The sequence below is a fragment of the Erythrolamprus reginae genome, chromosome Z (genome assembly GCF_031021105.1).
Source record: "Erythrolamprus reginae isolate rEryReg1 chromosome Z, rEryReg1.hap1, whole genome shotgun sequence".
NCBI lineage: Eukaryota > Metazoa > Chordata > Lepidosauria > Squamata > Dipsadidae > Erythrolamprus > Erythrolamprus reginae.
Genome location: NC_091963.1, coordinates 131,663,882 through 131,689,979, shown reverse-complemented (window position 1 = coordinate 131,689,979; position 26,098 = coordinate 131,663,882). Strand labels below are relative to the sequence as shown.

The window sequence follows — 26,098 nt, the reverse complement described above, 5'->3', positions numbered from 1 at the left end:
CTCTTTCTCTCTCTCGATTGCTTTATTTCTCTCTCTTGCTTTCTTTCTCTCTCTTGTTCTCTTTCTCTCTCGGTCGCTCTTTCTCTCTCTTGCTTTCTTTCTTTCTCTCTCTCTCTTGCTTTCTTTCTCTTTCTTTCTCTCTCACTTGCTTTCTTTCTCTCTGACCTTCGCGGCACACCTGACCATGTCTCGCGGCACACTAGTGTGCCGCGGCACACTGGTTGAAAAACACTGATATAAAGAACCCAGATTCAAGGTTGTTGGGTCCTATTGCTCTCCTATGCCTTTCTTCTATTCCTATCTCTTCTATTCTTTTATTGATATGTTCTATTACTATACCTTCTTTTCTATTCTTTCTTACATATATTTTACTATGAGTATCTCCTCTATAACCTTCATCATGCATTTTATTATGTGTATAGATATATACCCACTAAAATCCTCATTGTGTATTGGACAAAATAAATAAATAAATAGCTTAGTGTGTTGTGAAAGGCCCCGACCCATCGTGCAAAGCGAAAAGCCGCCGCCGCCACTCAATCCACGGGATTCTCTCCACGGAGAATACACGCACGTGAAATCCACCGATCCAAACTGCCCGCATTCACAACTGTGCAAACTCGGGGCCGCACGGAGGACCGGGGGCCAAACAAATGCGCCGCATAATGCAGACCAAGGCAAGCCCCCTCCCCTTTCGCTCGCACGTCTCACCCCAGAGTAGGCGACTTACGAGTGAATTAGGGGGCGGGAGGGGAGAGGGCAGCTTGCCATTGGTCGCTTCCTCGACCTTTTTTTACGCCCACCCCCCTCTTCCTTGCACCGAGAGGGTTAAAAAGGAAAGGTGCGCCGCTTCGGGCGAGCGGGGGATCTCCCTCCAAAGGCCCGATCACCTTACCCAACCCGTCTTCCACTGCAGAGATAGGCGGAGGCGGGAACCAACTCGCATTCCCCTCCTCCTTACCAACAGTTCCTCACACTTCCAGGAATCACCCGGGGGGGGGGGCGGGGGGAGAGAAGCAGCAGCAGCAACAGCAGCAAGAGGGGAGGGGGAGGGGCGCGCGGGGTTGATACAGCCACTTCCTGCCAATCACAGCCTTGTCAGCCACTCCCCAGCGACCAATGAAAGTGGCGACCATTCATAAAAATAAATAGTCGGCCACGCTCCCTCCCCACCCCCGCTTCTCAGGACGGGGGGGGGGGGAGGCTGGAAGACCACCCTTAGGTTGCCGAATAAAAATAAAAACTCAACAATCAAATGCACGCGCACACACACACACACACCAGACACCAAGCTCGAGGCATCTAGCCTCTTTTCTTTGACAAATGCGTCTATGTTTATCATACGTATATACATTTATATATACACACAATATCCAATCGGAGCCGCCGAACGATTATTGCAAACTCTTTGGCACTTTGTCCCCTGCCCTTTAAGCCTCTCCCCCCCCCCCTCTGATTGTATCCGAAATCGTCGGACATCAACCCCCCCCCCCCCTTCGCCTTCTCCGATTCCTCCGCTAACGGGAAAGGCGCTTCTCGCTTCAGAAACGCGCACGTACATTCACACGCATTTCCAGGAAACCAGAGAGGGGCCGCGATTCTTTGGCCAAAGGAAATAGATTGGCGCTGTTCTTCCACCCTCCTCCTCCCTCCTCCCCCACCCCACCCCCAGCCCCGTAAACTTCCACCTCTTTCTACTCTTCCCCCGTCCGAGCTGGGGAGGCAAACGCTCCGTCCGAGACCATCCCGACGCGCGGTGCGTCTTTCGCCCACCTCCATCCTCCCGCCGCCGCCCGAAAGATGGGGGAAAGGGGAGATCGCACCGGACTGGCTTCCCGCAGCCCAGCCTGCAAAGCCGAGTCCGTATTTTAAATCGATTTGCTCGTCCCCCTTTCGTTTTCCCGCTCGCCGGAGAAACCCAGGCACCCCTCGGCTTTCCTCGCCAAACAAAGGTAAGTTTAGGGAAACTTTGGGCTTTCGGGAGACATTGTTTCCCAAGCTGTGGGTGGAGGCTGGGGGAGCTGCGAAAGTTGGGAAGCAAAGAAAACCCTTTCCAGCCATTCATAAGCAAGAGATCGGCGCCCGGACTTTCGGGGTTAGTAGTGGACTATGGAAAACTCTTCCGACGCTGGTTTATTTGAAGAGTAAACCGAGGCGGAAAGCTCCAATCTGGGTTTGGCGCTTAATTTTTTTATTTTGTTTTAGGACGGGGGAGGCTGGAAGACCACCCTTAGGTTGCCGAATAAGAATAATAACTCCACAATCAGATGCAATAGGAACTTGGAATCTGGCAAAATTCAAATTTACGTCCGAGCGATTTAGTCCTGCAAAGTTTAAGCGGCTTTGTAAAAGATTAGGAACGGTACAATGCGAAATAGCCAATTTTTTCCTATTTGACGCCCTCCCAACTTTTAAACCTAACAGCATGCATGGCTAGGAATACTCGAGTGTGTCTTTCTCTGTCTGTAGTGGGGGGGGGGAACCCTGCATTTTAACATAGATTTCATGCAAGTGGGTTTATTTATTTATTAAAATTTCTGTGTCGCCCAACTCCCTTGGGACTCAGGGTGGCTCACAATAAAAAACAGGTATAAATCAATATAAAAGACGTTTCACTTTTAAATAGTTACAGTCATCCATACATTCATGGGCTGACCTCCCTAGTCATTCCCCGAGGTCAATAGCCCGAGGTCTGTCGGAAAAGCCAGGTCTTTACCGCTTTCCAGAAGGCCAATAAGGTGGTCTCAGGAGGCAGCTGATTCCAGAGAGTCGGGGCAACCACAGAGAAGGCTCTCCACTGCAGACCCGCCAGCCCACACTGTTTAGCTGACAGACGGAAGAAGACCAGCCCTGTGAGCTCTAACCGGTAGCTGGGAGGTAGGTGGTAGAAGGCGGTCTCGGTTTCTTGCTTCCAACACCAGACCAAACCTGTAATAAAGTTTTGTTTGCCAGCCATGATTTTCCCATTTCTTTCATTAATCTGTAACTATCCACTAACAGCCTCCTCTTGCTTCGAGCTATTTCGCACCGGCAGTTATGAGAAAAGAATAAAAGCCAACAGCAAAAATCAAAGTAATTTGTTAGAACATCATTTAGCCTGGAGAATTACACAAGCTTCCATCTTTTGCAGCTGCAACTGTGGGAGAAAATTTGTGGAGGAAGCTGCTGTTTGGTTTTTGTGCAGATAAGCACATTTTAAAGTAGAGGATCCTTTAAAAGTGCCAAAAATGAGAGGGGGATTTTTTTTCTCCTGTCACTGGAGAATTAATCGTATCAACTCAGTTTAAGTAGGAAGAAAATGAAAGCAAATTTATTGAGGTAGGGTACAAGTAGCCCTTGACTTAAGGACCACACACAGTTGAGCTAAAAAATTTCCATTGCTAAGCAAGACAGCTTTAAGTGAATTTTAATCCATTTTATGAGTACCATAGTTATTAAATAAACTATTGCAGTTGTTAAGTGTATAACGTGGTTGTTAATTGAGTCTGGCTTCTCCATTGACTTTGCTGGTCAGAAGGCCGCAAAAGGTGATCACAGGACTCCAGGACATTGCAATTGTCATAAATATGTACCAGTTGCCAAATGTCTGCATTTTAATCACTTGGGGATGCAGCAGATTATTCTAATTATGAAAATCAAGTCACTTTTTTTCAGTGGTGGTGCAATTTCAAACCATCACTAAATGAATGCTTGAAAGTTGGGGAGTATCTGTATGGGCTCAAAAGAGCAGGGTGAATTTTTGTTCAAAGTCACAGCCCGGTCCAAGCTAATACAGTAAAAATAATCTTAAATGGACACTCCAAAGATTACTCCTATTATATTCTCATTCTGTTGAAACAAACAAAGTTTAAGAATTCTTTCCTCAGTGGATGATGCTTTTATTTTGTCAAACCTTCTGTAATGACAAAAATTGTTCTTCATCATATAGAAGCATACTAAAAAGTATGTATTTATTTATATCCTGCCTTTATTATTTTTGCAAATAACAAGGCAACCATCAGATCCAACACATAAGCCGCCCCAGGTCCTTGGAGAAGGGTGGCATATAAATCCGATTAATAAATAAATATATAAACAAACAAACCTTCCTTCTCCTATTTCCATACCCCCCCACACACACAAAACAACCTTGTGAGGTAGGTTGGGTTGAGGGAAGGTGACCCAGGCTAAGAGAGGGACCCACTTGAACTTAATCTAGTGCCTTAATCACTGGAGTAAACCAAACTGGCTCCAAATGGTGGACATTTCCTCTTAATACCCCAAATGTAAGATAAAAAGGATGCATCTTCTAGAGTTATTGGCAGATAAGAAGAGTGATTCATTCAGAGGCCTAAGAGCCTCTTTTGAGGGGAGGTGCTTCGGGCTATAGGAGCTGTCACTAGTTGCTTGTACTTCAGTACAAGCTATTGATTTATTTAGCCTGTTAATGTCAGATCTTGCTCTCTACTACTTGCTACTCAGTCGGTTTCTAAGTGGAGATGACAAGGGCTGAACCAGGACCACCTCTATTAATGTACTTAAGCCCCCTTTCTCTGGTCTCCTTATTTTCTGTTGCACAACGGAACCACACAGGGGAAGGTTGATTTATGTCCAGGATTTGCTTATCTGGAGCAGACGAAAATTCAGAGGATTTTGGAATTGGGAGAGACTAGCAGAGAGTTCATATCCCAGAGTTCATATCCCATGTGTTATATTTACAGAACTAACCTCGTTAATTCTGCTGGCAGCTAAACAGATTCCTTCTAGGTCGGATGTAGATTGGGAATGACCTAAAGTTGACAAGTTTGAGTTCCGATGCTGCTCCCCTTAAAGTGGGCCACGTTTTCCTGTGTGAGGCCACTTCAGGGCATGCTTTTTAAAGCAAAAAACAAAAAAATTAAAAAGTTTCGCGTGGAATTATATTTGCAAAGAAGCAAAACCTCACTTCGGTTTTTCAGGAGGAATCTGAACAGGAGGTTAGAATCTTTACTGCTGTGATATTGTGACTTTTCAACTGCTAAATTTTCTGCCTCCCCAGTAAAGTATTATTCGCAGATTAGTTAAAAACAAAGAATAGTCCTCGACTTAACAACGGTTCATTTAGTGACCATTTAAAGTTACAACGCCACTGAAAAATGGGGCTGAAGACCATTTTTCACAGTTACGACCATTGCAACATTTCCATGGTCACATGATCAAAATTCAGACGCTTTGCAACTGGTTCGTATTTATAACCATTGCTGTGTCCCGAGATCACGTGATCAACTATTACAGGGGTCCCCAAACTTGAAAACTTTAAGACTTGTGGACTGCCAGAGAATTCTGGGAATTGAAATCCACAAATCATAAAAGTTGCCAAGTTTGAAGGCCTCCGACTATTGCAACCTTCTGATCAGCAAAATCAACGGGGAAGCCAGGTTTACTTAACAATTGTCAATTGCAGTGATTCACATAATTATTGTGACAAGAAAGATCGTAAAATGGGGCAAACTCACTTATCAAGTGTCTCACTTAGCGACAGAAAAATTGGGGCTCAATTGTGGCTATAAGTCGAATGTCTTCTTATTTTTTTGTGCAGTGGTTTAAGGCTTAGAAAACAGGAGACTTGAAATTCTAGTCTTGCCGTAGGCATGTAGCCACCTGGGGCATTTTGAACCATTCAATCCCAGCCTAGGAAGGAAGCAATATAATAAGAAACACTTCAAAGAAATGTAGCCAGGAAAACTGTCGGGACTTGTCTTATTTCCCACGCAAGAAAATACTGTGCCCTCAAGATACCAATATTGTATTTTAGGAGAAGAGACAATAGATTTCTTTTTTTTCTTTTTAATATAACCTTTATTAAAGATTTTAAAAATAAGATTAAAATGAGTACAATCTAAAATAGAACAAAAAAGGAAAACGAAGGAACAAAAGAGAAAACTAAAATGCAAAAAGATAGAAGAAAAATAGAAAATAAAGAAAAACTATAAAGAAGTGGCTTCTAATCTTTATCGCAGTTGTAAGTACAATTGCAGATTTACTTCTTTCTCCAAGACAAATTCACTAGATTTCTAAATGCACGGAAACGTTAATGAAGATGAGTTGCCAAATATGCCACCGACAACCTACTGCTATTTAGTGATATAGTCCCAGAATTTTTTTTTCCTGATAGAGTTGAAGTTGATGATCCTCCTTTTGTTGTTGGTGATCTTTGTATTAAAAAAATTTATTTGCAGGGAAATAGACAAATAATTTTAATATATCTTATATTCTTCTGGCAAAAAGATTTTTTTTAAAAAAAAAACCATGGTAACAATAGAATAATAGATCTAATTCTTATTAATCTGACTGATTACATGAGATAATTTTGGAATGTGGTGTAAATGAAGCCTTCTATCCAGAGACTCAAGAGGCAAAATTTAAGATACTATATATTATTTATTATAATTGATGTATTAATTATATACCATTCTGGGGGGATACCAAAAGCACGGATTATATTACTGGGTGGGGCAATGGAATGTCTCCAAGGTGAATGCCAAAATCAGAGATCCTGAGGAACCCAAGCATACAGTCCTGATTTATGTAGATTCCCCATTGTTGCAATTATTTTTAATCTGTACATTTAGAGGAAATAAGCTTAAAAATAAACAACATGACCAAATATTGCCCAAGGCCAGACATATTCTTATACTGTATTCTGGCCAGCTCCTGTTGATTTCATGAACACAGGCATTTAGTTTTCTTGGCATCATAATCATAATCCTAATAATTTTGGTCATTTTTTTCCACTTCCTGCTCTCGTTTTCAGCCATGAAATTCCCTGGAAAGTTATCATCCAAATCTTAACCAGGACTCACCCTGCTTAGCTTTGGAACCTATATAAACTGAACCAGGAGCTGCTACTTGCAATTCTCCCAGGATTTTAAGATACTTCAATTAGAGGCATTTTATAGGATCAGATGAAGATTTAAGAGTAGGCTTCCTCAATCTGGTGGGTCTCCAGATTCATTACAAGTCCCATTATCCCCAGCTGACATGTAATAATGAGAAATTGTGCATCTGAAGGGTCACATGCTTGAGAATGTCAAATGACTTATGGATAATTTTTGACTTACAACCATTAGTTTAATGACTGCTCAGACTTATAATGGTGCTGGGGGGTGGGGGGAAGGACTGCAATTGCAACTACCCCAACATCCCTGCAGTCACTTGATCAAAATGAGGTATAATTCACTTAATGACCTCATTGTTTAGTGATGGAAATTCTGGTCCACTTAAGAACTAACTGTGCTACTTACAAATCAGCAAGGGCAACAATTTGAGAGAAAGCAGACGTCGGTCATTCTAATATTTGCTTCTTGAAGATGTTTGGCAGGAATTCCAGTAGATTCTCTCAAAAGTACATTTCATTGCAGGTGACCTTGTCTGACCTTGAAAAAAGTTAAGCAGGTTGGATCTAAAGTGTTCAAATGGATGACCGTTAGAAACTGAGGATGAGGAATTTGAGAAAAGATCTCACCCTTTAAGGTATGCAATCTTAAAACACTTAAAAGAGCCATTTGGACCAGTTTCCCCACAGAAAAGAAAACACTAGGAGCCACAAAACCTGGGTGGGTGTGGCCAACTCAATGTCACTCCCACCCAGTCGCCATGCCTTCTGTGGGAAATGGGTCTCTTTCTCTCTCTCTCTCTTTCTCCCCTCCCTCAACATTCCTGCTTTTCTCTCTTTTTTCCTCACCCCTTCTTTCCTTCCTTCCTGCTATTCCTTCCTTCCCCCTTCTCTCATTTCTCTCCCTCCATCATTTTTCCATTTTTCTTCCTTCCTTCCTTCTTTCCTTCCTTCCTTCCTTCCTGCTATTCCTTCCTTCCCCCTTCTCTCATTTCTCTCCCTCCAACATTTTTCCATTTTTCTTCCTTCCTTCCTTCCTTCCTTCCTTCCTTCCTGCTATTCCTTCCTTCCCCCTTCTCTCATTTCTCTCCCTCCAACATTTTTCTTCCTTCCTTCCTTCCTTCCTTCCTTCCTGCTATTCCTTCCTTCCCCCTTCTCTCATTTCTCTCCCTCCAACATTTTTTCCATTTTTCTTCCTTCTTTCCTTCCTTCCTTCCTGCTATTCCTTCCTTCCCCCTTCTCTCATTTCTCTCCCTCCAACATTTTTCCATTTTTCTTCCTTCTTTCCTTCCTTCCTTCCTGCCATTCCTTCCTTCCCCCTTCTCTCATTTCTCTCCATCATTTTCCCATTTCTGTCTCTTTTTCTCCCCTTTTCTATCTCATTTCTTTCTCTCCCTCTCATTTGTTTTTTTCCTTTATCAGCTTTTATTTTTCTTTCTTCTTCTGTCTCATTTGTTTCCCCCTCTCTCTCTCTTTCTCCTCTCTTATTTTCTCCATCAATTTCTCATTTCTCTCTCTGGCCCTAGCGCCCTTAGGGTTTCTCCACCCCATCAGTGTCCAGCTGCTTTTTGTGACTCTGCGTCCTTTACGGGGAGCTCACTGGTCCCCTTCGTGTTGGCTCAGGAAAGGAGGAGCAGCTGCCAACGCTGCCGAATGCAAGGGTGAGGAGCTCTGGCACTCCGGCGCAGCACGGTTGACTACTCACCTCAACACGCAGTGGCGGCAGCAGCAGCAGGAGGAGCTGCCATTGCTGCTGCCATGAGCCCGGCCCAGGAGGGTATCCTGCTTGTATGTGTGTGCGCACACACATGTGAGGGACAGAGAGATGAGGGAGAAAAAGGGAGACTTCCCTTTTCTCTCTCTCACCTTTCCCCTCCCCCCTTGTGCAGCAGGATGTGAGTGCGAATGTGGCACGAAGGCCTGCCCTAATGCTCCGGCCTTGGCCTTGCCGTGTCCCCCCTCTTCCTGCAGCTCTTAGGCTGCGTGTGGCAGGCGCAAACTCCTGCATTAAGGCTCCGGGGAGCTTCCTCCTTCTCCCGACCTCCCGGCCAGCAGTGGCAAGGCCGGGAGAATGCACCCAAGCGGTGGGACCCTCCTCAAGCAAGCGGACAGATTCTGCCCACCTGCAGCAAAGGCTTGTGCAGGGTTGGCAGGTATTTGCTTGAGGATGGTCTTCCCACTTGTGCGCACCCTCTCCCAGCCCTGCCACACCAGCTAGGGTATGCACACACACACACCAGCTTTAATTGAAAAGCGTCCTCCGGCGTGAAAGTCCCACATCTACATTTTAAAGCAGTGGCTGGGCGTTGTGGTCCCATCCCCCTTTCTGTCATCTTCCCGGATCCCATTCCCACCCCGCCAGCCCTCGTATTAGCAAGGCCAGCATCGCTTACGGACAGGTTGGGCCAGTGTCTTGGGGCAGAGAGCAGGTTGTGCGTTACCCCAAGCGACTGAGCCATGTCCAACAAGAGCTGGAAGAAACTCTAGACTAGTGATGGCGAACCTATGGCATGCGTGCCATAGGTTCTGGTGCTCATGTGCCATATTTCCTGGAACACAAGCTGTTGCTCTAGCTCAGTTCCAGCACGCATGGGCTGCATGCCAACCATCTGATTTTTGGCTTGTGCAGAGGCTCTGGGAGGCCATTTTTGGCTTCCCGAGGGCCTCTGGGGAGCAGGGGAGGGCGAAAATGGGCCTACCAGGCTCAGCAGAAGTCAGGAAACGGGCTGCTCACAGCCTCCAAAGAGCCTCCGAGGGACAGGGGAGGCTGTTTTTGTCTCACCAGGTATTGGATATGCGCTTTTGATACCTGCAGGAGAAAAGGTTCGCCATCACTGCTCTAGAAAGAGTGAGGTGCCGGAGAATCGGCTCCAACAGCTTCTCCATCCTCTGCTGTCGGCCTTAACTTCTCAAGTGAGGTGAGAGTGACTGGGAGGGGAGAGTGGTGGGGTTACCTGACAGGGAGCCACAGCAGAAGGCCCAAAGAGCCGTATGCAGCTCTGGAGCTGCAGGTTGCAGACCTTGCCCTAGAAGAAAACCTCTACTGTGTTTTTGTCAAGAAAGTGGACATGTTGGCTAGGCAGCCATTAGACATCAGAGTCAACTGGGAAGGGTCTTTGGTTTTCCTTTCGCAAGCTGCAGGCTAATTCTCTTTACCAATCCTGGACTGATTCCTTTCTCCAGTTCTCACTTCAATAGTTGCTGAGTTAGATTTTTTTTTTAAATCTTTGAAGGTCCAGCTCATTCTTTCAACCAATAACAAGCCCTCCAATTTTGAAACAGAATCCTGCTTTCTCTGGCCTAAACATGTTCTGAGTTACGTAATAGTTTCAAAACCATCTTGTAACTGAGATCGACGGTGAGATTAAACACTTTTTTAAAGAAGTTAAGTTGATCAGAAAAGGAAGCTGCTCTTAGCAAGAGAAGTCTCCGGGCTCGATAGCAGAAAGGAGGAAAGGGGAAGAAGCAATGGCTAGCAATCCAACACGTAGCAAGTGGAAGAAGCTGTTTCTGAGAGTCTTTTTCAAAAACTGCCATAAATTGAAAAAGTAGAAACCCAGGCCAGAAGTTAGAATAACATTTATTTCCACGCTATGCTTTCCACTTTGGGGAAATTTTATTCTGCGCATGCACACAGTGAAAAAGCACTCTTCGTGCATGCTTCCAAATCTGTAGGGAAGGTAAGAAGATTGCACCGCTGGTACAGATCATGTAATGTTGTCTGTGGGAGTAATGCTTAGCCCCCTCTTGCCTAGACCTCTGTTCTTCTCCATAACTTAAAGGTTAAAGCTATTGCTTTACAGGCAGACTGCCCAGGTTCAAATCCCGGTCCCACTGCTTCTGCTGAAAGTTGGTTCCAAGCTTCCATTACTTTTTCTGTGAAATGCTACTTTTGAATATTGATCTGTTGGTTGAGGCAGGAGTTGATCGGGTGAATTGTCCCCGAAGCCTGGCGTCATGAGTTGAGACAGAATGATTGGCCCAAAGTCACCCGGTCAGCTTTCCTACCCAAGGCAGGACTAGAATTCACAGTCTCCTGGTTTCTAGCCTGATATTTTAACCGTTGGACCAAACAGGCTCTCATTTATTCAATTGTTGGGCACAATTTAAAGTGTTGGTCATTACCTATAAAGCCCTTCATGGCACCGGACCAGGGTATCTACAAGACCGCCTTCTGCCGCATGAATCCCAGCGACCGGTTAGGTCCCACAGAGTGGGCCTTCTCCGTGTCCCGTCAACAAAACAATGTCATTTGGCGGGGCCCAGGGGAAAAGCCTTCTCTGTGGTGGCCCCGGCCCTCTGGAACCAACTCCCCCCGGAGATTAGAATTGCCCCCACCCTCCTTGCCTTTCGTAAGCTCCTTAAAACCCACCTCTGCCATCAGGCATGGAGGAACTGAGATATTCTTTCCCCCTAGGTCTTTACAATTTATGCATGTTATGTTTGTTTGTAGGGATGTTTGGTTTTTACAATAAGGGTTTTTAGTTGTTTTAGTATTGGATTTATATGATGTTTTTTATTACTGCTGTTAGCTGCCCCGAGTCTACGGAGAGGGGCGGCATACAAATCCAATAAATAAATAAATAAATCTATTGGATTTATATCATATTTTTAACTAGGAGATTAAGGTTAGGTAAGGAGTTCCCTTTCCTCCTTTGTTTTAATAAAAAGGCTTGGTGAAGTAGACTTGATATATTGTTATTGGCCCAAGGGCAGCTAATGAGTTCCACAGCTGTGTTTGAGCCTCTTATGTTGTGTTGTGTGTGTCTATGTACACACAAAACTTATCTCTCTCCAAAAGGGGAATCTATGCAATGCATAAAGAAATAGACTCACTGCACTTATCTCTATGCCCATTTTTTCAATGAGCAACCTCTTTCTGTCATTCAAATACAGGTCACCCTTCACCTATGAACACAATTGAGCTCCAAATTTCTGTTGCCAAGCAAGGCAATTAATAGCAATAGCATGCAGACTTTATATATTGCTTCACAGTGCTTTACAGCCCTCTCTAAGCGGTTTAGTCAGCATGCTTTCCCCCCAACAATCTGGTTCCTCATTTTACGGACCTCAGACGGATGAAGGCTGAATCAACTTTGAGAGCGTGGGAACCGAACTGCAGGCAGCTGGCAGCCAGCAGAATTAGCCTGCAATACTGCATTCTAACCACTGCGCCGATAGGACTCAATCGAGTCGTGCCCCGTTTTATTATTTTGGCCATAGTTAAAGCAAATCCCTATATTTTTTTAAAAAGTGAATCATCTGGCATTAAGCGAATCTGGCTTCCCCCGTCAACTTTGCTTGTCAGAAGCTCCATAACAAGATTGCAAATGACAATCTCAAGACCCTGAGACTCTTGTAAATACAGTGATACCTCTATTTAAGAACATAATTGGTTCTTTTTAAGTAGAAAAGTTTGTAAGTAGAAGCAACTTTTCCCATAGGAATCAATGTAAAAGCAAATAATGCATGCAAACCCATTAGGAAAGAAATAAAAGCTCGGAATTTGGGTGGGAGGAGGAGGAGGACAGGTTTATTCTCTCTTCAAGCGCCCAGAGAAAGGAAAATGCTTCGTTCGCTCTCGACTGCCAAAGCCTCCTTAAGTGCCACCGAAAGGCTCCTCTGGCAGCCCAGGAAAGCCCTATAGATGACCGGGATTAAAAGGAGAATGGCAGGAAACTGGCGGGGCCTTCGTGCCGCTCTCACCGGGCTTGGGTTCTTAAGTAGAAAATGGTTCTCAAGAAGAGGCAAAAAAATCTTGAACACCCGGTTCTTATCTAGAAAAGTTCTTAAGTAGAGGCGTTCTTAAGTAGAGGTAACACTGTACATGCTGGCTGCCAAGTGTCTGAACTTTGACATGACTGAGGAAGCTGCAAAGGTGAAAACTTAGGTGAGAATTGATCACATAAGTTGCTTTTGTTTTCAGTGCCATTGTCATTTCGAACAGCCATTAAATGAATGTAAGTTGAAGATTGCCCATACCAAATACAGTAGTACTTTTGACTAACCAGGCCAAACCCGTTCAATGCGAGCGATGTTCAGGTGACTCTCTGTGAATTGACCTTATCTTCCTTTTCAGATGCAGCTCTGAGAAATGATCAAGCTGCCCACTAGTCAGTTGGTGGCGCAATGGTCCCTCTGTGCTGTTGCTGCCCACCGGCATCTGCATCAGTCGTGGTGGCCATGACAGGCCCTGCCGTCCCTTCCTACCATTTCAAGAGTTTCTCTGGAGAGTTTGAGCGGGTGGAAAGTGCCTTGGAACGATTGGAGGCCAGTGGCTTCTACTGGGGCAGCCTGTCCGGAGCGGAAGCCAAGAGGCTCTTGACTTCCCAGCCTCCTGGTGTCTTCCTGGTGAGAGATTCCTCCGACCATCACCACCTCTTCACCTTGAGTGTCCGCACCAGGACAGGCATCACCAACCTGCGTATTCAGCAGCAGGACTCCGCTTTCCACCTGGAGGCCTTGCCAGGAGCTGGCCATCCCCCAGCCTTCAGTTGCGTGGTCCAGCTAATTGAGTATTACCTCTGCCTGGGGGCTGTGGAAGGGGGTCCCTGCTATTTGGAGAGTGAGGGCCAACCTCCGGTGCCTTTGGCCCTCTCGCATCCCCTCCGTTGCAAGGTGCCCACTTTGCAGGAGCTGTGTCAGCGGGCGGTGCGAGGCAGCGTGCAGGGCAGAGGCGACACCAGAGCTCAGCTGCAGAGGCTGCCAGTCCCCCAGGCATTGTTGAACTCAATCTGCAGCTAAAAGGAAGCACCATGAGTTTTAAGACCTTTTAATTAATGCAGGGTTGGGGCCTTCCTTGTTAGAATGGATGAGCAGATCTGGTTGTAGGTAGTGTATTGCTGATGCAACGCTATTTTTTTCTTGGAATAAACCATCTGACAGATAAGCCAACCATTTCATTGTGGAGCTATTTATAATGAGCCTTCCAAAAGCTATTGAAAATTATATCTGAAAAGAGGGATTGGCAGAGTAGGTTAGTCAACAAGATAGAGATGCATATCCTGTATAATCCCCTTCCCTATTTTTTCCAAGCTAGCCACTTCCACATTTCAAATGCTTCTTGTGCACAGGTAGTATAGCAAAAAATGTTCACTCTGTCCATAGGCAGTTGTTTTAAGCACCTCCCAACTGTTCTCTTTAGTTGAAAATTGTTGAAAGGTGCCCAAGTTTGTGTGAAAGTCTTGTGACAAGTATCTCTGCTAACTGTACAAGGAATATTTTGTCAAGTCTGCAGCAGCACTGCCCACTAGTGAAGTCAATAAGGACAGAATTTTGTGTTTAGCTGCAACTATTGTGCATCTTTCTCTACAAACTCTCAGGCGGACAAGAAGATTGTACATCTAGTAACAAGAATGTTTGAATCTACAACCAAGATCCTTGTCTGGTTTTTCTTTAGAATATAGATAACCCCAAGGCCAGTCTGAAGGCAGATTTTGAGCAATAAGCCACTGCACCAAATCCGCAGCAGCCCTTCTCCTCCATTGCCACTTCAACCCCTGCGTGATCCTGACCTCTCCTTCCCCCATTTCCAGTCATCGCCTTCAGTAAAGGGCATTACTGTAACTTGACAGCTTTCAAGAATGCTGACTCAGAAACCAGTTACGAGAAAGGGAAAAAAAGTTCAGCGACTTTTCAGTTTTTATAGGCAGCCAGCAAAGATATACCACTCAAGTGTGAGGAAGTCTCTAAGGAAATAGACTTGATAGCAAAAAGAAAAACAAAATCCCAAACCTTGCAGCACAAAGGTTAGAGAATGTGATTGCAAATGGTAATTTTGTGCAAAGCTTTCACTGAGGTAGCACAGCTCAATCATACTCCTCTTTAAGAACTATTCAATTTTTAGTCCTACATTTCATGTTTTTAAGGAATCTAAAAACTACTCTCAAATAAACCTTGATCATCTGCAAACTGACTTGATTCTTTTGCTTTCTAGTTCATTTCTTACTGACCAGCCCGACTGCTTCCTGAATCCTACTGGGAAGCCCAGCCAATTCCTTTCCAACAATAGGCAAAAGTATGTTTTTATCAGAGGCCAGTTTGCTTTCCGGCTTCCTGAATGAAAGTAACTAAGCTTGCAAGAGGTGAAAGTTAGCAGTGAAGGAATGTTATCTCCTCAGAGATCTGCCTTTAGGACAGAGCCTAGCTTATCTCATTTTTATTGTTCACCTTTGCACTATTTTTATCTGCAAGACCTTACCAATAACCTCTAAGAGGAAAAGGGGTAGTGTATGTGTGCACCCATTTTGGAAATAATTTACTTGAGACAGTATAGCAAAGTAGCGAGAAATGATATTGAAGGTGCAGGGAACAATCACTAAAGCCCACATCAGAAATGGCCTCTCCAGTTCAGTTTAAATTTGACAAACAAGGAAAGTGAGTGAAAGGGAAGAAACCAATCTGAAATTGTGGCTTGGGAGCATGTTGTTGAGTTGGAGGTAAAATAATATAGAGAATTGTGCCCATGTGGCAATCTTAAAACAGCCAGGCCTGTCACCTCTCCCAGCTTATTTGCACTCCCAGTCTCCCTTTGTTCCATTCTCATATTCTATCCCTTTGTGCTAGAGGCAAAAATCTCAACCTGGGAAGTCAAAATTGAATTCACAGAACTCATTGCTGGGTGACCAGAGGCAAAAAAAGCCTATGAAACTACAGTATGTTACCCACGAATACTTTTTATTGGATGATGTTAGTAAGATAGGCTCAACGGCCCACCATATTCTACATTTTAATCTTCTTCTTCATCATCTCCGCCGCCAGCACCGCCCTGGCCCTTCTTGGCATTTTTCCTCTTGACGCGGCCTGGTCGGCCACCACCGTAAGGTGAACGAAGGGAGAAGTCAATGTGCTTTTGGGAATCCAGCCGGACAATGAAGGAAGGGATGTTCACCACTTGCTTCCTTACGCTAAGAGGGAGAAAGGAAATGATTAGATTAGTGAATAAATAATCTCATCTAGAACTCGTGGGAAATATCTGACAAAACAAACAAGCTCTGCAAATATTTCCTGAGTTCACAGCCTACCCTCAACATCCAGAAGTCAAAGCCCCAATGGCCCTAACTTCAGGGTCATATGCAGAGTGACTGCAAAGGGCTTCTGGATCCATTTGGAATTTTCCTCGGAATGTTTGTGCTCTCCAAACTTGATTGTCTTTGTATAGAGATATCATTATCCAAGCTAGGTAACATAACAAGGGCCCCTTGTTTCAACCCTGAGCTATTCTCTACTGGAGTTTCAATCTTTAAAGGAGCAATCGTTACTAACAGTGATTTATAGAGCAATCGGAATAGTGTTATTGCTGCCAGGACAGTAACCTATTCAGACAGGAAACAATGATCAAATTTTATGCCTTGTAATTTTAATCAGGTTTTATCCCCCCCCCCCAGCCTCCCCACTCCAAACCATTTAAAATTGCTTTGGGGGGAGGGATCCAAGTACCAGCTGCAATTTGCAAGTAAACGACAGAACCTATCACTGACTTTATCTCACCGTAAATGTATCATATCCAGTACACTAGAATCCCAAACTGATTTACAAAACAGATATGGAACTACATTTTGAGAAGTAGCCAATGCACCATGAAAACTGTTTTATATGTGAATGTTGCTGTTATGGCCCATAATAGGTAAAACCTACCTAATTCCAGCTGGTGGTAAAAAATATGCTTAATTAAGGGAATGTAGTCCCTTAATTAAGTAATTAATGAAGTCCTTGTAGAAAGTCAAACTACAACTCTTGACAACTTTTTTTGTTAGGGTTGCTTACTGGAATTCAGCAACCGAAGACAGTAAACATTTCCTCCAACCCATTGCAAAAATCCATCAATTTGTACAGAAGGAACATATCAGGTTACTGCTCTGCTTGCTAAGTAGGAGCAGTACTCGGCGTTACCTTGGCCACCCATGTAGCAGACCTTCACAAGGTGTACGGCCAAGCCGCAGTGAACCTTGCCGAAATCTTTGAGTTGCTTTGACACTGCTAGTCTATTGAGCTATCCAAGGATTCGATCCACAAAAGGGTTTGGTGGTATATAAAGGCCCAAGCCAGGGCCACAATTATCGCCGCACAGGCTACATATAAAAGATATTGCAAATGTTATTTCAGAAGTACATGTTCTGATGCTAACCCAATGTCAACAGTTCATAGTTAACTTTACACTCCCCAAACTTTGGCTCTCAGCAGCATACCGGATGTGTCTCTGGCGGATAAGCACACGAGCATGGTGGATTGACTTTGCCAGGCCCAGTTTGAAGACCTGGGTTTGGAGACGACGTTCCAGGAAATCCTCAATTTTCAGACCCAGAATGTAATCCAGTTTCATTTTACCTTCATCCAGCACCCCAATTCTGACCAAACGACGCAGCAAGGCATTGCCTGAGAGAAATTTGAGACATCAACAAACTGAACAGGTCTTTCTATATGTTAAGAGACAATGTACAGATTAGCATATGTATGGGTACAAATTGAAAAAGATACAACCACCAGAGGTAACTGGCTTTGCAAAAATAAAAAATAAAGCAATCCTAGACTACAGAAATGGTATTGGGACAAGAACGTCACATTGTGTAAAATATTATCAATAACTGTTTCTAACCGAGCAGAGACCTTGAGATTAAAGTGCAAATCACACCTCAAAATCAATGTCAGCCTTGTTTGCAGAACATACTTAGTTTAATTGGATTGTTGCCAATTCTAATTTAACATTCAAAAATTGATACCAAGAAACTCTTCCCATTTATTTCAGAAAGAGTGCAGTATTTTAGCAAACTCTAATAGCAAATACAGGTAACAGCGTTTTCACTACTAATCTCTTTCTCATTACTCAGGCTGACACAATACTGGCTTGGACATTGTAGCCAATCTTTCTGTCTGGTATTTTCTTACCTTTCTGTCCTTGGTAGTGAATTTCATAATAAACAAGATTGTTTTAAACTTTTTCTTAAAGAAAGGATGAGGCATGCAAGCTAGAAAGGGTATAGTTTAAGCTTGTCATTACTACATCTGTTCACAACTAAATTCAACTACTGGTGGTAAAGTGATTGGCTCAATTAATCCCTGTTTGGTACTTCCCTCATACATTAACTCTCCTCCCTTGACCCCATTTAAGATTAGATTAGATTAATTGGATTTATATGCCGCCCCTCTCCGTAAACTCGGGGCGGCTCACAACAAAGTAAAAACAATACATAATAACAAATCCAATACCCACCAATCCAATTACAATGTTAAGCTACAAAATTCATAAAAAACAACCCCAGAATATTAAAAAACAAGCACACAATCAACCTAACACCAAAACAACATGGGCAAGGGGGAGATGTTTCAGTTCCCCCATGCCTGACGGCAGAGGTGGGTTTTAAGGAGTTTGCGAAAGGCAAGGAGGGTGGGGCAATCCTAATCTCAGGGGGGAGTTGGTTCCAGAGGGTCGGAGCCACCACAGAGAAGGCTCTTCCCCTGGGTCCCGCCAGACGACATTGTTTAGTCGACGGGACCCGGAGAAGGCCAACTATGTGGGACCGAACCGGTCGCTGGGATTCATGCGGCAGAAGGCGGTCCCGGAGATATGGATGTTGTGGAAACCAGGCTGTATAATCTTATAACACATACCACCTATTTTATAATCTGATTAGTGACTTACAAAGCTGGTATGAGGGGAAAAAGGTAAATATATCAAGGTATTCAGCAGGCTTCAAGTGACTCATAGGTCCCAAAAGCAACAGCACCACCAAAGCTGTTATTCAGCATCTAGTTTTGCCATATTACCTTCAAAAAGGCGTCGCTGATCTTTCTCATCTAGCGTGAGCAGCTCTCGGGCAGCTTTGCGGATCTTGGCCAAAGTGAACTTCACTCGCCATACCTCACGTTTATTACGAAGTCCATATTCACCTAGTAACAGAATTCTGAGTTTAAATGCAGTTACTTTAAAGATCACAGCAATTCAGTCAAGGAGATTCTCTTCTCAACTTGTAAGGTCTTCTCAGGATTAGCCCCATTCCTCTGGAAAAACTTGTTCTTTATTGCCTCTTCCATTGTGGTATAAATTTTTATTACTTTTATAAAAGACATAAAAACTAATATACAGAGCAGAAATAAAAAAGAAAAAAGGGGGGGAAAGTGTGCAGAAGGAATCAGAAGAAAAAATGGGACCTTCCAATTTTCTTTGCCTCGAATATCACAAAGCCAGTTTGGTATAGTGGTTAAGATGCTGGACTACAAACCCGGAGGCTGTGAGTTCTAGTTCCATGTTAGGCACGAAAACCAGCTTGATGACCATGAGCCAGTCATTTCACTCCAACTTACTTTACAATGTTGTTATGAAAAAAATAGAAGGAGCATTATTTGGTATGTTCACTACAGGTATGAATTGTTTCCAGGGTAGTTTTTTCAGAGAAATGTTGTGTATACATTTCAGGTATGTTGTGTGTACACAAACACATACATGCACAAACAAAAACCCCTCTCATTTCTCTTATTAGTTCCCCCCAATCAAAGTCACAATAGTTTTCTTTAAAAAGCCCATTCTCCTCTGGACAGAATTAAATCTGAATCTTTGTTAGGACAAATATCATCCCTTCCAATTTATCCCATCAAAATTAATCTTTTTGTTTTAATTTTTCAATTGGATAATTCATTTCCTAACTAAAAAGTATTTTTTTCTCAAACTTTGTGACATTTTGAAAGATGAAACAAAACAGCCTTGGGATCTTTTTCATAGAATCATATGGCTAGAAGAGATCTTGGAGGTCCAACTCCTTGCTTAAAGCAAGAGGAATCCTGATACCATCTTGGTTGTCTAACTCTTTTTAGAAAGTGCTAAAGAAACACCCATTTCTCCAAGAGGCAAGCTGTTTCATTGACTATTTTCATTTGACAGCAGCTATGAATTTATTTATAGTTTTGTTATCCATTCATTTGACAGATTGTTGAACTTTTCTAGAATCAAGACATAAATAAATGAATAAATCTTACCAATAAGTTTCAACTCCTGATCAAGGCGTGATTTTTCAAAAGGCCGCCTGGGGGTGACATAAGTCTTCCGACATACCCAACTCCTGGCAACAGGCATTCTGGCTCAAGGAGACCCAGGCCAAGCCTATGGACAGACAATATATTTTAAACAAAAGCAAGGCATGTAACAGAATGAAATTACTGTAAATATTATTACTATTGATATACCACTCAAATCTGTGGCGGACTCAACTATCATGCAATATCAATCAACACTACCTAAGTACCTGCATGACTATTTCATAAACCATTCATCTTTCAATTCTCAATTAATTCTTAATAGGGAATACCTTTTTATACAAGTGGTGAACTGCACCACTCTTTTATACTGGTATATCTGTCTCGCCTCGCTAATTTATTCTCCATTGCTTCAAGCCAGAAGTCATAAGTTATTTTCCCCTTTCTTTTTGACTAGACATTACTTCAAAGGAAGATGGGAAAAAATATTTTCATACAAAAACTAAATGAATTTTTTTAAATTTAAATATATAATTTAGACATATACATAAAACAGTAATTGTATAAGTTTTTGATTGACATGGTGATGTGTTATTTCCAAATTAGGGAAGGACAGGATCTCAAGAACAGATGAAGCTTTCATGGTGTTTATGAAGCATTTTTATAAAACTAATTTACCAGATCAATAGGATGTAAAACTTTCAAGTTAAGAGAATGCAATACTGTATATGTAGAGTTTACAAAGGGGCAGCCCACTCACTATTTTCATTCCTAGATTTATTTTATACCTCATTCTCCTTTTTATTAAATTCACTATTCATTTAACCTACAGTATAATTCTTACATGTTCTCAAGGGAGGAAAAATCGTACTTCTACGTACAGTACTTCAAAAAACCACCAGTTTGCTCTGAATGGGCAAGACTTAAGCTTCCTATACAGAATTATCAGCACTCAGCAGCCATTCATGAAGCTTTTAAGAGATTCCATCATGATCTTATTTTTATTTTTAAAAAATATTTTTAGGTGGCTTTTGTATTAAGTCCTTACTGTTTATTGTCCAATCATTCATGTCAGTTGATGGAGCATATAAATTCAGTACAAAATAAATTGATCACCCACTTCCTCCAAATTTCAGTTTTACCTGAAAAACAGGTCGATTTTCTATTTTTCTAACTTGTTCTTAAATCAGATGGGAGAGAACACCTTGATAGGTAGCTTTTTAAATTCAATTTGAGACTCCATTCCCAAAATAGTGCACTATTACTATTACTAGTTTTTTCTCATCACTCATTTCCTCCCACTTATGACTGTTAATTTGTTGCTTGTATCCTTAAGATTTTTATTATCTCTTCATTGACCACTATGGCAATCAAGTGTTGTACTACATGATTCTTGATAAATCTATTTTTTTAATGTACACTGAGAGCATATGCACCAAAGACAAATCCCTTGTGTGTCTAATCACACTTGGCCAATAAATAATTCTAATCTATTCTAGTGATTCACATCTAGAAAAGCAAGTTATATGCGGCAAGAGGACTAATTCCAGGGAGATCGATTAACCTATAGACCACGTAATAAAAACTACCTCCCATAAGGGGGAGGGGACATGTTAGTAACCCCTATAATCAATCTTTCATTCTCAGATGTGATGGCACAATTCCTGAAAGGTTGGGGCGCCACGAGGCCGGAGCTGCCGAGTTTGCAAAATGAATGAATGCAAAGGGCCGCTTCAACGGGGTCCGCGCACGCGCAGGAAGCAGAGGACGGGTACAAAATGGAGGCTCGAACACCAAGCTTCTCAAGCGCATGCGCTCCTCTGCTTCCCAGGAGTAGGCCATGAGACTCTTCTCCAGGATAGAATTTTATTAGCCGAGTGTGATCGGACACACAAGGAATTTGGAGCACACATGCTCCGAGGCGAACTTTTTTCGACCACTGACCGCCGCCCCGCTTACTCTGCTCGACTCTGTTAACGCGAGTCCTAATTTGTGAAGATTATAAGCACCCTTACCTCCCACCTCAGGCGACAACGAGAACCAGGAAAAAAAGGGAAGAGAATCATCCGGGGATTCTGCTTTTATATGATTCGCAGCTCCGCCTTCTCTCTCTATCAGCCAATAGAAATGATATATTTTTCACGCCTGACCTATTGGCGGGAGGAGCTTCACAGAGTACTAGCCAATGAGCATTGGATTTTCGTATGATAAAGAAACTGGCTAAAAGGCTAAGGACGACAGTGTCGCGCGGTCTTACGGCTCCTACGTTCTTTAACTGCTGCTAAAGGAGATCTCGCGGTTACCACGGTCGTTCTCAGAGAGGGGTGGGTGATGTCATTGCCGAATAACACGCATTCAAAGTGTGTTGTGCCTTCCCACAAAAGGATTTTGTGGGAAGGCAGAACATTATTCTCATTTCATCATTCCTACCATCCTTTTCTTCCCACTTAGGACTGTATGACTGTAACTTATTGCTTGTATCCTAAGATTTTTATTAATATTGATTGTTTCTTCATTGCTTATTTCACCCATATGACAATCATTAAGTGTTGTACCACATGAACCTTGACAAATGTATCTTTTTCTTTTATGTACGCTGAGAGCATATGCACCAAGACAAATTCCTTGTGTGTCCAATCACACTTGGCCAATAAAATTCGATTCTATTTCTAACCATTTGTTTGTTTGTTTCAGTACCTATTGGTGGTATACAAAGATATAACAATGTTTATATACATGATACTAGTAAAAAAGAAACATTAGAACAGGGGATGGAAGGCACTCTGGTGCACTTACACACCAGGCAAGGTTAGGCAAAGTTGGCTCTTTGTGGATTTCAACTCCCAGAATTCCTCAGCTAGTATGATTGTCTCAGGAATTCTGGGAGTTGAAGTCCACAAGTGATAGAAGAGCCAACTTTGCCTACCCGTGCATCAGAGTATTTAATGTTATAATAATGCATAATGTTATAATATGTTCTCAAAAGCACCATCTCCCAGTGCTGTTTTCTCCAGACAAACTCGGGTTAAGCTCCCATAATTCTTAGCTGGAAGTAGAGGAATTACGCAACATGTTGTATTTGTTTTTATTTTATTTTATATTTTTCTCCGCCATACATCAAATAATTACATCCATATAAGCCAAACATGTTAATTAAAAAACACCAAAAATATCTTGCTTTGACCTCAATCCAAATACTATCAATATCTGCCAGTCCGAACTTCCATTTTCTATTCCCTTCTGTTGTTTTAACAAGGGTACCTGTGCAGTGTCATTTAATCCCCACGAGTCAGGACTCACGAGTTTACTGGGGCAAAACATATGGATCTGCTTCCAATAACAGGTGGTTTCACCGCACCTGGGATGTGTAATATGCATATTATGTATATTGTACCAAATTATTCATTTCAAGTTCAAATAATCAGGTTTATCAGCAATGAAAATGCCTAAACCTTTCTTGTATTGTTTCTTTTTACTTCATTTTACCCTCTTGAGCCTTTTTTTCTTTTGGCAACAGTAATGTTTTTATAATAGAATGTTTTTATACATCAATATCTTAATAATTCTTGTACACTGTCAAAATGAAAACTATATTTAATTAACAATGCAGGTAATGAATTACATTATTACAACACAATGAAAGATACTTTTTGAGGAATGATCTTGCACAAAACTTTAGTCCAGTTGCCCTGATTTAATTTTTAAAGGTATTTTTGACTTGGATTATTAAGGAGTGGGCAGAGAAACCCTTGGGTTATCAAGGACATGCATAGAGAAAATGTGGGTTGTAGTAGATAGCCAGGAGATATGAGTAACTACACACAGATATAATAATAATAATAATTATTATTATTATTAAATAGATTTGTATGCCGCCCCTCTCCGAGAACTCGGGGTGGCTCACAACAATAATAACAAAGTATAAATCTAATATCTAAAAACACAACCTAAAAACCCTTATTAATAAAATAATCACACAACCCAATCAAACCATACATAAAACAGTAGTTAGGGGAGGTGTCAATTTCCCCATGCCTGGTGGCAAATGTGGGAGTTGGTTCCAGAGGGCCAGGATCACCACAGAGAAGGCTCTTCCCCTGGGCCCCACCAGACGACATTGCTTAGTCGACGGGACCTGGAGAAGGCCAACTCTGTGGGACCTAATTGGTCACTGGGATTCGTGTGGCAGAACTACCAATACAATACTCAGATTGAGGATTTCTTTTCCCCAAGTGCATTGTTTTAGATTTGGAAACATTAAACTGCAGTTTCCATTTCTTTGACCATTTATCTAGTAAAGCTAAATCATTTGAGCCGGGGTGGCGCATCAGGTAGAGTGCTGTACTGCAGGCCACTGAAGCTGACTTGTAGATCTGAAGGTCAGCGGTTCAAATCTTATCACCGGCTCAAGGTTGACTCAGCCTTCCATCCTTCCGAGGTGGGTAAAACGAGGACCCGGATTGTGGGGGTAATAGCCTAGCTCTGTTAAAAAAGTGCTATTGCTAACATGATGTAAGCCGCCCTGAGTCTAAGGAGAAGGGCGGCATAAAAATTGAATAAATAAATAAAATAAATAAATAAATTTGCCATATTACAGACGCCTCCAGGAATATCAACCCTATTGCACACTTTAGAGTCATCAACATAGGCAAACCTTTCCTACCAAACCTTCCCCTATGTCACAAGCATATTAAAAAGAATAGGACCCAGAACAGACCCTTGTGGCACAACGCTTGTAACCAGGCTCTGCTCAGAATACTCGCCATTAACAACAACTCTCTGATATCTATGCTTTCAGCCAGCTGCTAATCCATTGAACTATCCTATCTTCATTAACTTATCTATCAGCTCTTTATGTGGAACCATATCAAAGCTTTGCTGAAGTCCAGAAAGGCTATATCCACCGCACCACCTTCATCCAACACCTTTGTGACACAATCAAAGAAATCAATGACATTAGTTTCACATGATTTGCCTTCAGTAAAGCCATGCTGGTTTTGGTCCAATAAGTTATTGGTTTTTAGGTGCTGATTTATCATCTTTTAGAGTAGAGTCTCCATCATTTTAACCATAACTGATGTCAAGCTAACTAGCCTGTAGTTACCAGCTTCTTCTCTACTGCCCTTCTTGTGGATTGGCACAACACTGGCCATTCTCCAATCATCAGGAGCATCTCCTGTTAAAAAGGAATGATTAAACAAATAAGTTGGGGTGGGGCGGGGTAGCAATGATAGATCTGAGTTCTTTAAGAACTCTGGGGTGGATGCCATCTGGGCCCATTGCCTTATTTATCTTTAATCGTTCAAGTTCTTCTAAGACATCGGTCTCTGAGATCATTGGAGCTGAATCCCTACAGCTGGAAGCAATGCTATATCCATCCATAGTACTATATTCTAAGCTGTTTTCTGAGAAAACTGAACAGAAGTAGCTATTGAAATGGTCAGTGACCTCCTTATTCCCATCAACGTATGTATTATTGCCGGTACTAAGCTTTGTGATGCTGCAGTTTTTCTTTTTTCTATCACTAATATATTTGAAGAAGGTTTTATCCCCCTTCTTTGCAGATTTGGCCATTTCTTCCTCTTTTAAGGCTTATATTATCTGTTTTGCCTCCTTCTGTCTCATTTTATACACCTCTCTGTCAGCTATACTTCTAGACTCTTTATACCTCCTATAGGCAGACTTTTTTTCATTGACTATAACCCTTACATCATTACTAAACCTTAACAGTTTCTTCCCTTTACTTTTAGTTATTTGCCTTACATACAGTCCACTGGCCTTTAATATGGTCTTTTTTAATACAGTCCACTGGGTGCTCGCTCCTGCCATTGTATACCTCCCCTTTAATTCATTACTTAAATATTCTCCCATTTCATTGAAATTTGTTTTTCTGAAATCCAATACTTTGGTTGTAGTATAGGAGTGCCCACAATCAGTTTTTATATCAAACCACAAACATAACGGTCCCTGCAACCTAAATTTTCTCCCACCTTAACCTCTGAAACCCGATTCCCATTTGTAAAAACTAAATCTAGAATATTCTCCCCTCTAGTCAGTGTCTTAACCAGCTGTGCCAGAGCTGCTCCTGTAAGGACCTCTACTATATTCTTACTTGTGCATATAAGGGCACTAGGGATATTCCTGTCAATGTCAGGGATATTGAAATCACCCATAACCACAATACAGTATCTCCCTTTACTGCCATTTGGGTAATTTCATCCACCATCTTCTTGTCATAATCCTCAGATTGCCCTGGAGGCTTATAGATCATCCCAATTC

General features: G+C 42.4%; 2 protein-coding genes across 8 annotated transcripts; one reads left to right on the top strand and one right to left on the bottom strand.

Annotated features, from left to right (window-relative positions):
- Positions 1-1,134: 1,134 nt before the first annotated feature.
- On the top strand, positions 1,135-14,764 carry LOC139153747 (suppressor of cytokine signaling 3-like). Of its 6 annotated transcripts, none has more exons than XM_070728083.1 (4): positions 1,581-1,952; positions 2,727-2,877; positions 7,380-7,491; positions 12,933-14,764. In XM_070728083.1, the coding sequence occupies exon 4, from the start codon at positions 12,983-12,985 to the stop codon at positions 13,595-13,597; it is 615 nt and encodes a 204-aa protein (XP_070584184.1). In that variant the 5' UTR covers positions 1,581-1,952; positions 2,727-2,877; positions 7,380-7,491; positions 12,933-12,982; the 3' UTR covers positions 13,598-14,764. The 6 variants fall into 6 exon arrangements, 5 of the variants coding, with proteins under 5 accessions (XP_070584181.1, XP_070584182.1, XP_070584184.1 ...); XM_070728084.1 differs by having other exon boundaries at positions 7,380-7,574; XM_070728080.1 differs by lacking the exon at positions 2,727-2,877 and having other exon boundaries at positions 1,135-1,952.
- Positions 14,765-15,508: 744 nt separating this feature from the next.
- Positions 15,509-21,921, bottom strand: RPS9 (ribosomal protein S9). Of its 2 annotated transcripts, XR_011556880.1 has the most exons (6): positions 21,835-21,921; positions 19,823-19,946; positions 18,617-18,739; positions 17,041-17,227; positions 16,745-16,923; positions 15,509-15,759 (listed from the first exon to the last, which is right to left on the bottom strand). XR_011556880.1 is itself a non-coding variant. In XM_070728085.1 (5 exons), exons 2-5 carry the CDS (start codon positions 19,917-19,919, stop codon positions 15,582-15,584), a joined length of 585 nt encoding a protein of 194 aa, XP_070584186.1. In that variant the 5' UTR covers positions 19,920-19,946; positions 21,835-21,921; the 3' UTR covers positions 15,509-15,581. The 2 variants fall into 2 exon arrangements, 1 of the variants encoding a protein (XP_070584186.1); XM_070728085.1 differs by lacking the exon at positions 16,745-16,923.
- Positions 21,922-26,098: the final 4,177 nt, after the last annotated feature.

What these genes read in the sequence shown, in the direction of transcription:
- LOC139153747 (XM_070728080.1), top strand. Translation starts at nt 12,983, where the DNA reads ATGGTCCCTCTGTGCTGTTGCTGCCCACCGGCATCTGCATCAGTCGTG.
- RPS9 (XM_070728085.1), bottom strand. Translation starts at nt 19,919, where the DNA reads ATGCCTGTTGCCAGGAGTTGGGTATGTCGGAAGACTTATGTCACCCCC. An exon ending in TCAGCGACGCCTTTTTGAAG is followed by an intron (nt 17,228 to 18,616) that starts GTAATATGGCAA and finishes AATTTCTCTCAG; the next exon opens with GCAATGCCTTGCTGCGTCGT. An exon ending in ATCCGCCAGAGACACATCCG is followed by an intron (nt 15,760 to 17,040) that starts GTATGCTGCTGA and finishes TCTCCCTCTTAG; the next exon opens with CGTAAGGAAGCAAGTGGTGA.